The sequence below is a fragment of the Dermacentor silvarum genome, unplaced genomic scaffold (assembly GCF_013339745.2).
Source record: "Dermacentor silvarum isolate Dsil-2018 unplaced genomic scaffold, BIME_Dsil_1.4 Seq900, whole genome shotgun sequence".
NCBI classification, from domain to species: Eukaryota; Metazoa; Arthropoda; class Arachnida; order Ixodida; family Ixodidae; genus Dermacentor; species Dermacentor silvarum.
In genome coordinates, this window is record NW_023606946.1 from 5,406 (window position 1) to 15,735 (window position 10,330).

A 10,330-nucleotide genomic window follows, 5' to 3' on the forward strand; every position below is an offset into this window, starting at 1 on the left:
GTGTGTGTTTGTGTGTCTCTTTCGTGTTGTTCCTCTACAGAACGCTTATTCTCGCTAGATTGAACATAGAAAGGCCTGTGTGCATTGTCACTTAATGCACGGACCTTTCTCAGGGCACAGGAGCCTGAGAGTAAGTTCAGCAAGGGCATAATGAAATTATAATCTCGACGGCCATAAAGCCACCGTTTTAGAGGCTGGTAAACAGCAGTGTCTGTCCGTTTCGTTTCTACCGGCTTCAGCATGCAGTTCTTTTTTTTTTTCTTTTTTTTTTTTGCTACACTGTTTGAATTACAATGAACGGTTCGTGAATACAAACTGCACTGGTGAGTGCGTAGCTGATTATTTTTTTATGTGCGATGAGAGTCGTACGCTTTTGTTTAGGCGGGAAACACAACCGCTTGAATTTCATATCCTCTGGGTTTCTTTTCTTCGTGGATACGTATGAAGTACGTGAAATCCCTTAAATACATTTTGTTCCCGCTGTCGAGCAGTGAACTAGCCGTTTTTAAAGTAGCCATAAAAAATTTACCCCTTGCTTTGGTGTCACGAGGAAACACAAGATGTGGTGACGTCATGGTGTTGTTTATAGTGCTTACACTACAAGGTGTAACGTAATAAACTGAACAACTGAGCCTGTACGCGTTTGCAATATCAGACCACTGTGCTTACGGTAGCGTCTATGCGTGCATTTACACGCTCCGGCTGCAGCAGTTGTTGTTGAACGACTGTCGGGCACACTTTCACATCCTCGAAACCGTACGTCGATATGCGGCGCGACATTCCTCGGCGTGAATTACGCAAGTTCCTTAACTGTTGCGGCACTAGCGGTAGGCATTCCGCAGTGGTAAGGTGCAGTGTTACGACATCGTTCCTTTCATGTGCGCGTGTTTTCGAAAGGCCTCCAGCTCGCATGTGGTGGTGCAGCTGTACGATTTTGAAGTAGGATGACTCACGCTGCCTTTGTGCTCCAACTCCTCGATATCGCCGTCACTATTGTTTGGCCCACGCTTCGCTGCAGCTGCGCCAGTACGCGACGACCGTCTTCACGAGGCTCAAACCGAGGCTACGCTTGACTGGGCCTCCGAACCTACCACGGGTGTTATACGGTTGTGCGCTCGTGTAGGTGTAGTACACCGCTGTGCGCACGATTGTGCTCGTGAAAAAGTTTGGTGACACTCGAGGAATTTGTCACACGACCACAAGATGTGGACGGGAAAAATCCGCAAGGGCGTCCGCGCACATGTGTGTATACTCGCATGCCTGTCTCGGTATCCCTTCTGATATGGAGCTAGATCTGCTCCGGAGCAAAAGCTTAACGTGACAGGCGAAGGCGCGCTTATGAACGTGGCTTAAGCGGTCGCATTCCCGTGGAGCTGGAATGCAAAAAAAAAAAAAAGATGTCTATATTTTAGTGGTGATGCAGCACAGGTTGTGTTGCTTTTGGATCGAACTATTTTTTATGTACGCGTGCGACAGCTCGTTGACATTGTGATGGTACGTAAACTTCTATAGCAGCACTCAAGAAACAAGAACTAGACAATGTCATGCCCCATCACGCGTCGCGAGGAGGGCTTTATAAATGACTGACTCGAGAAGTCGCATACTTGTACGTAGAATGGAAAGAAAGTAGCGCCGCCTTTCGTCTTCGGACAACGCATTCCTGTAAGTGTTTCATTTCCTAGCCACAAGAGGGCGCCCTAACCGCGCTGAAAAAAAATCTACTAGTTGAAAACTAAGCTGAAAATTTAAGATCTTTCGTTTGTGGGTGAAACTTTTGAAAGATTGCTGAGCGTCACTATCAATGATTGTTTTTTATATAATTATTTCCCAATGATATTTGGACGTAGTGTTCCGCGTGCACCCAGAGATTTTTTAATGACGGTGCCACTGTGTCGTCATTAGCGTTTTGTTCTTAATGAGCGGTTGCGGTCTCTCAGCATTTCGATTATTCCAAAATCTCCTTTTGCAGTACGTCACATTCAACACATCGAGCGCACAAGCTCAAGGAGCCATGCGAAGTGTGTTTTCATTTTTAAAGAGACTAGCTTTCTTTGGGTCATTTTCCCGTTTTCTCGGTAGGTGGTCGGACGTTCCACTTTCACCACCGAAACAAAGACGCCGCCGCAAAAGGCGCATGCGCCCGCGCAATAGAGTTACCCCGGGGGATCCTTAGTCGTTGAGCTGGTCGAACGCCAAGAAACTGTTTGAGACGCACGTGCTGGCACCCTATACTACCGCTACAAATGTGATGGTTAACAGGCCTGGTCTCTTTGGAATTATACTCAATGAAGCAACAAAAGTGAAAAAATCAGCTCAGAAACACAGGACAACCACAAAGAAGAGACAAGACATGCACTGGCGCTGAATACAATGTATAAAATATCATGCACCAACTAGTCCCAACCTAAGTTTTATTGAAACAACAAGCGCCACCTCAATAGTTTCACAAATAAACCTTCAAGCACACCGTTCCCTTAATAAAAAGAATACCGTTCTTTAACTGTCCTTCTATTCGCTTGCACTGACACAGATGGTCATCGAAACGCTAGCCCGGGTCTTTGCAGTTCTCGCGCTATGCAGATAACAGGGCAAGTTCGATGATGGTAACGCGAGGTTGTGCCTACCTTGGCAGTTTATTTTTTGTTGTCTCTATTAGCACAGTGCCCGCATACTGTTGCAATAAAGTCTCATGCTCTTTGTGCTCGAACAACAAGTGAATTTTCTTAATTCCCGCATAGTGACATCGCGATATAGCATTAATGTTTGCCCTTGTTATGGACTGCTTCTTGAAAACGTTGTAGTTCTGTGTATTGGATGCGACTACGGTGTTGAAGAGCAGGATCAGCTGTTATGCAGCACGTTTCAGAGTCAGAAAAATTAGTGGGCAAGATATACTCCGAAAACACAAAGACGGGTTAAAAATCAGTAAGCCCTGCCCGAGCAGTTATCTGTAACACAAACAAAAAAAAGCCGAAGTAGGTACGCCGAATTTTCGGAAAATCAAAACTGAAAATGTTGAATCCTAACTATGAACTAAGGCTTTTGAGTGCAACTGAAACATAGGGGAAGTTTTCTCAATTGTCCCTTATGTTTTCGAAAGTCCGAGTGGAGCTTTCACTAAAACTTGAAAGCCGGCCCCCAGTGTTTCAATTTCCTAACATCCTAGACCATGGTAGAATGATCCATCCATCGTCTTTACGGAGCTGCCCCGCTACACAGCGGATGCTTTAGAGCGGAGTTCGTAGTTACAGCGCAAATTCACGCAGTTTACTTTTACAAAGTACGACTATATATAACTTATTTGTTCATGAAGTATCAACGGGTGCTTGTGATGGTTACCGATTTTATCGAAAAATGTCGAAACAATATAGAATCGTTTCTGTGTTGTTCAGAAACAGAGGTGTATTACGTCGCACGAGTGCAGCTTGCGTGCATCGTCGAACGGATCCCTAACTGCCTTGGCGGAAACCAAGCAGCTTGCGTTTGCAAGCCATACGCAAGGAACTTCCGTCCGCCTAGTAAAAATCCCTACAAGGGACGTAACTGCCATCGCAATACCATGAGCTGATCGAGTGCCTGATGGCATTCGTTCCCGAGTTCGGGTGAAGTTGTGGACTTGCTCGCAAGATGAGCTTATTTGGTATGCAAATTCTGCTGCATTTTTGCGTATGTTCAGAGTCATGCACGTGTTCTTACTTTCACTCCTGCGCATCTGACACAGCTGTTGTAACTCTCTTGCAGATGGCAGAGACAGTGGCCACCAACCCCCTGGGAGACTCGCTGCTCCAATTCTCTCTCGACCTGTACAAACAGCTTGTCTCAAAGAATGGCTCCAGTGGAAACATCTTCTACTCTCCCTTCAGCATCTGCGCCGCTCTCTCCATGGCTCTGTCCGGAGCACGCAATGCCACTGCCAAGCAGCTCGCCGATGTCCTGCACGTCAAGCAGCGACGACGTTCACAAGCATTTTGCCAGCTTCCTCTCTAAGCTTCCTGGCTTTGCCCCGGACGTGAAGCTGCACGTGGCCAACCGGATGTACTCGGAGCAGACGTTTCCGGTACTGGACAGCTACCTCGCCCTTCTTCGGGACTCCTACAGCGCCACGATTGAATCGGTCGACTTCAAAACAAACTACGAAAACGTTAGGCAGCAAGTTAACGCCTGGGTCGAACAAGCCACGGAATCGAAGATCAGAGACCTTCTTCCACCTGGAAGCGTGGACGGCTTGACCAGTCTGATACTTGTGAATGCCATCTACTTCAAGGGTCTTTGGAACTCGCAGTTTGATCCCAAGTCAACGCACCGTTCCAATTTTCACTTAGACAAGAAGAACAAGAAGGAAGTGGACATGATGTACCAGAAGAACGATTACAAAATGGGTCACAATGAAGAACTCGGCGTGAGTGCTTTAGAGATACCGTACCGGGGTGGAAAGACGTCCATGGTTATCCTTCTGCCCGACGATGTCGAAGGACTGTCTCAAATTGAGGACCGCCTGACCAGTCAGAAACTTTCTGACCTCTTGAAGCATCTTTCGTTTCGATCGGATGTCAAGCTCTACCTCCCGAAGTTCAAGCTAGAACAGACGATCAACCTCAAGGCAAATATTGACTGCTATGGGAATCGAAGACTTCTTCACACCGTCTGCTGACCTCACCGGTATCAGCGCGAGTGGGAAGCTTTTGGCCTCAGAAGTGTTTCACAAAGCTTTCGTGGAGGTCAACGAGGAAGGCACGGAAGCTGCTGCGGCCACTGCCATTGTTATGATGACCTACTGTGCGCGATTCGATGACGTTCGATTTGTTGTAGATCGCCCGTTCATGTTCATCATACGCAGTCATGATCCAGATGTAGTGCTTTTCAGTGGGGTCTGTCCGCCAACTCTAAGCAGCGAAATGCACGAGTAAATGACTCCAGCGAAGCACATAATAGGGGTCCAATCAGTTATACCTTGCTGACATATTCCACTAAATTATCGCTACTTGTTCATGCTACACTATCCTCAACTCTCTAGTCGTAATAAAGGAGGTGTCGTGCTTTTGATTTGTGGAATATTTCTTCGGGCTTCTGGGCAAGAGGTATGTTTGACAGCCATATCGGTACTGCCGACGTAACAACGTGCGTGAAGGTGGTACATTGCGCACTGGTAGCCGCAGGGGCAGGCGAGGTTAAACTTTAGGAGTGATAACAATTAAGTAATATTTTTCTGTCGTGAGATCATTTGTTACACAATAACAATCAAAAAGATCGACGAGGCTTTGAACCCCAAAGATACATCATAAGCAATGCACCATGGTGCAAGGCGCGATAAACGAATGTGCACAGCTGTTTTTGCATTGTGCTCCTATAACAATGGGATCGCTTTAGCTTTGAATCGAACCGAACCGTAGACCTACGCATAGCACCGGAACGCCATAGCCGTAAGTCACTGCAGTGTACATGCAGTCAGAGCTAAATCCGGTAGCCCAGCAGCAACGCTTATCGCATGAATGTGGTTAGCGCGTCGACTGCACCGCAAACGTAGGCATAAATGTCCGGCGTCGTTGCTATCGAGAACTAAGGCCCTGTGTCGTCTGTGACGCCAGACTGTTCTCGGCAAGTGGTAAACACACGAAAGTTGAATATTTGCTAGCAGCGTTTACAACTCGCTGTAGAGCACTACTTTCAACAGTTGTGTACTCGCTGTGATGGCTCATGGTCAGTGGCTCCGGAGCACGAGGTTTGCTCCAGAGCACGAGGTTCTGTTCAGGAGCACGAAGTTCTGTTCAGGAGCACGAAGTTGGCGGGTTCTATTTTCGAACGCGATCCACATTTTGATGGTGGCGGAATAGAAGAACGCTCTTTTTGGGTACCCGTTAAAGAAACCCCAAGATGGTCAAAATAATTCGGAGCCCATCACAAGGACGTGTCTCATAGCCCATGTGATGTTTTAGGACTCTAAGCCTAACAATTTGACCTCTCAGCAGACGGGCTGTGTGTGTTTAATATGTGGTGCATGTACAACTGTCACGCCAACATCGTACCTGCATTCTCGGTCGAAATCAAGGCATCATGCGAGCTCTTCACAGGAAGCTTTCTTTTACGGTACGATGAAAAAGTGGCTGATTGATGTGGTTTAATGTCCCAAAACACAGATAGTCTTTTGAGTAGTTGGCGACTCCGTAATAATGTTCATTACCTGACTACATTTAACCTTGACCGTCATTGGCTGTAACTGTGTCATGTGAGGAGGCGCTTTCTCTCTTTATGCTGATTTTAAAAATCTGCAAAGAAAACTCTAATGCACTTATCGGGTTTGATAAGCATTTCGAAGCATTATATCAATTAAGCTCAATACGAAACGACATCTGTTGCGTACGTCTGTCAAGGAGTCAGCTCGCGCTTGAGCGCGTCCTTTGTAGATGCTAATCGCCATTTCTCGCGACGCACGGTAGGTGCACAGGCTCGAGCTGGCGCACGGTGGTAGGTGGATGTGTAGTTTGGGCTTTATAGCACCGGATTTAATCACAGCGCGCAGAACTTTCAATTCGACGACCAACTGCATTACGTTCATCTATTGGTGTAAAATTGTGGGCATTGACATATGTATCACGATGGTATTTTTTACGTTTTAATGCGATTACCAATCTTTGGAAACTTTACCAACTTTGGGGTATGTGTGATGAGCGTGTCTAACCTCTCTGACGCCAACTTAGGTCGCTCGCTATGTGCCACGGTATATGGGGCATACCCAGTAGTCCAAGTTGGCTTGAGAGGTTAGATGCGGCCATCGTGCATACGCTTTAAAATTTCTCCGGTGCTTGGCGGCAACGAAGCCGCGTAAAACGGGTTCCTCAAGCACAGAAGTACAGCGCTCTGGTAAGCTGCACCACAAATGCACCTCGTACGCGCGCACCAGAGTGCCACGTATCTCGGAGGCCATGGGTGAACTTCGCGGTGGCGCCGCTAGAGGGAAGCGCGAGACAGGTGCCCGGCCAGCAGCTGTTGACCAGCAGTTGATCAGCAGTTGACCAGCAGCTTCCAGGTTTATTTCATGCGGACGACATTGTGTTGCTTGCTAACAAGCAAAGTTATATGCAAGGTCTTACTGGTATCTGTGGAGAAGAATGTGAGAAGTTAGGATTAAAGCTTAGCGTTAAAAAATCAGGTTTTATGGTATTCAATAAAAACAGTGAACAGACAGTGTTGATTCAGGGCCAGGAAATACCTCGGGTAAAAGAATGCAAATACCTTGGTATACGGATAAACGAAGGCGATAGATATCTGGAGACACAGGAGAAAACAACAACAGCAAAAGGGAAGAGAAATGCGGCCATAATGAAACACAGGGCGCTATGGGGATACAATAGGTACGAGGTGCTCCGGGGTATGTGGAAAGATGTAATGGTTCCAGGGCGTGCATTTGGAAATGCGGTTGTTTGCTTGAAGTCAGGAGTACAATCAGGACTCGATGGCAAGCAAAGGTCAGTGGGACGCCTCGCTTTGGGCGCTCACGGTAAGACTACTAATGAAGCTGTGCAGGGTAATACGGGCTGGACAAATTTTGAAGCAAGGGAGGCTCAGAGTAAAATTGATTTTGAAGAACGAACTGAGGAAAATGGAAGAAAGTAGATGGGGTGCAAGAGTATTCAGGTATCTGTACAGGCAAAACATTGACTCACAGTGGAGGAAAAGAACTAGGGAGCTTACCAGCAAATATGCGACCGGTATAGCCAGCAACATGGCCACAAAGAATGTCAAACGCAAAGTGAGACAGGCTGAGACAAGGTTATGGGTGGCGGCAATGGAAAAGATACCTGCTATGACTAACTACCTCAAAGGAAAAATGGAAATCAGGAAAGAAACAATTTATGACAACTCAAAGGAAAGCTCCTATATTTTCTAAGCGAGATCAGGATGCCTTAGAACGCGCAGTTATAAGGCGAAGTACACCAAGGACGGAGCCGCATGTGCTCGCTGTGGTAAAACTAGAGAAACGGTGGAACCTGTTTTATTGGAATGTGAAGAAATCTACCCAGCTGCAAGTCTAGGCTCCTCTGACCTCCTTGAAGTCCTTGGGTTCAGGGATAGCACGGGCAAAGTAAACATGTCAGCTGTAGAGATTAGTAAGAGGCGGTTGGAGGTTTGGTGGCAGAAAAGTAGGGAGACCACAAACAACGGAGACGTACAGAAACAGAGTTCCCAGTGATGGTTCAAAAAGGTTCCTGCCTGGAATTCTTTGTATTTGTGTGTTTCTCAAAAATAAAAGTAGGACATTAGGCAAAATAATAAGAGCTTGGTGGCGCAACCCATAAACCCGTTTCAAAGGGGACGCTCATAGCATTCATCCATCCATCCATCCATCCGGCCACTCCATGTGCCTCGTCAAGCTATTCATTAAACCATTCTGCACTTGTACATGCGTTACCTCTGTGTCGTCTTGTTATTTCCATAATTGTGATCATCATAAGAATAATCGCAATATAAGACACATGCCCATAAGAAATATCGCTAATTGCTCTAGCGTCGCCGATCATCTTCAAATTAAGGGGGAAGGAGCCGCCATGTTTTGTTTGTTGTATTGCTATTTTCTGTTTTGTTTTTGAGCCTAACCGTCATTCAGCCTAAAGCTTCTTCTCGCTTCTTAGAATAACAAAAATAAAGAAGGCTCGACGTTTCTTTTTTTTTACTTTTTTGTTAGTGGCAGTCACATGAAACCAACAGAGAATGATCGAAGTAAACAAAAGCATCGCGTAAATTATATGTTCTTAATCTAGATGAAGCAATTGTTTTTAAGAAATTATTCGGTTACGCACATATTGGAATCTATGTGAAGCGAGTAATCAAATGCTATGTTTGCCCATTTCATTCCAGCGTCTTCGATGTAAAGAAAACTAGCGTGCGCGCATGTGCTTTGTGACACGCGGCGATGAATTGTAAGTATGCGTGCGGTTGTGGCCTAATGGTTACAGGTTTGATCCCACCGTTAGCACGTAATTGAACTTTTTTATTCGGTATGTGCTGTTCGGCCAGACAGCAGCACCATCCAGCAGCCGCGGTCAGGAATGTCCGAGAGGGTCTTCAAAGAAAGCTTCGCTTATAACAGGCAATCGAAAGTGGTCTAAAATACAACTTGTCGCAGGTGGGAAACGAACCCGCCTGCCATTCTGTTCACACCTGAGCCGTACACTTTCTCGCGTATGTGCGCTAAATATAGGCCTGGAAGTGTTAGCGAGTGCCACTCACGGCCGCGGCGGCGTACGTGGAATGTTATTTCAAGCGAAGGCTTCACGTAGAAGTTGAACTTTAAAGCAGGCAACATGGCCGATAGACCTTGGTATATGCCTTGTGGTTCTCGACAGCGTCGCGAGACATCCCCACCAGCGTCGCTGTTGTCGTACTCCGCCAGATTTCCTCTAGCGTTCTTAGTACGAAGCTTTATGGTTGCCTCTGAAATGGATCGCCAGTGAAAGCAGGTGATAACTGCAAGAGGTTATCGAACATCCCTCCCTGTCGCGAAGAGGTCCGGTCGGCAACAAGCACAACCGGCTTATCGCATAAGCTCATTAACCCTTTTAAGGTGATATCCGTACTGTATACTCTGTCTGGGTGAACGACCCCAGCGTATGTTTCCTTGTATTTCACGGCAAAACCAAACTTGAGGGCAGCGATATCGGCTCTTTGTTGCGCTTCACATACTCATCGCGCGTGCTGCCAAAGTAGAAAGGACTTCACTGGCCTTATCGTGTAGCAAAATTTTGTTGCCCAATAATTTTCCGAGCCTGTATGTATAGTATGTATAGCTGTAAGACTCAGAGGAAAGGGCTAAACGCACTTCATAACTCAAAATTTATAAAGCTACAAAAAAGTTTTTTCACGCTACTACGCTCCTGGACACGGAACCTAGAAACGCAAGATATATTAGAGACCAAGTACCTGCTGAAAAAGTGGATAAAACGCATCAAAAACAGCAGAGCGATGTAAAATGTTACACAGGCTGCTGGAGAAGGTGAGAAGGATTAAGAAATCGTTAAGCTTACACGATGCGAAATCGAGAAAAGTCCCGTGTTGAAGTACGCGATGCAACAAAGAGAACTTACAGTTGCATTTTCAAAACCACGCTACTCTTAGAGCAGCCTTCAGCAAGTTGAGTACAAGTGCTATATACTCCTCAATACAACTTCAACTGTCACTGTCGAATGTGAAACTGAAATACTGAAACCGACTGTGATGAATGAAAGGAAACGACGCCGAAGACGACGAAGTGTGCACGCGTTCTTTCGCGAGTGGACCACGCATTGACTGATCCCGCCAAATCAGCGATGGCCCAGTGGTATTGCGAAGATGCGTC

General features: G+C 46.4%; 1 protein-coding gene across 1 annotated transcript; it reads left to right on the plus strand.

Annotated features, from left to right (window-relative positions):
* The first annotated feature begins 650 nt into the window (after positions 1-650).
* On the plus strand, positions 651-5,031 carry LOC119435764 (leukocyte elastase inhibitor B-like). Its single transcript, XM_037702488.2, is given in 4 exon segments — positions 651-1,242; positions 3,742-3,942; positions 3,944-4,606; positions 4,608-5,031. Coding segments are annotated over 4 exon segments (1,203 nt in total). The 5' UTR covers positions 651-1,203; the 3' UTR covers positions 4,908-5,031.
* Positions 5,032-10,330: the final 5,299 nt, after the last annotated feature.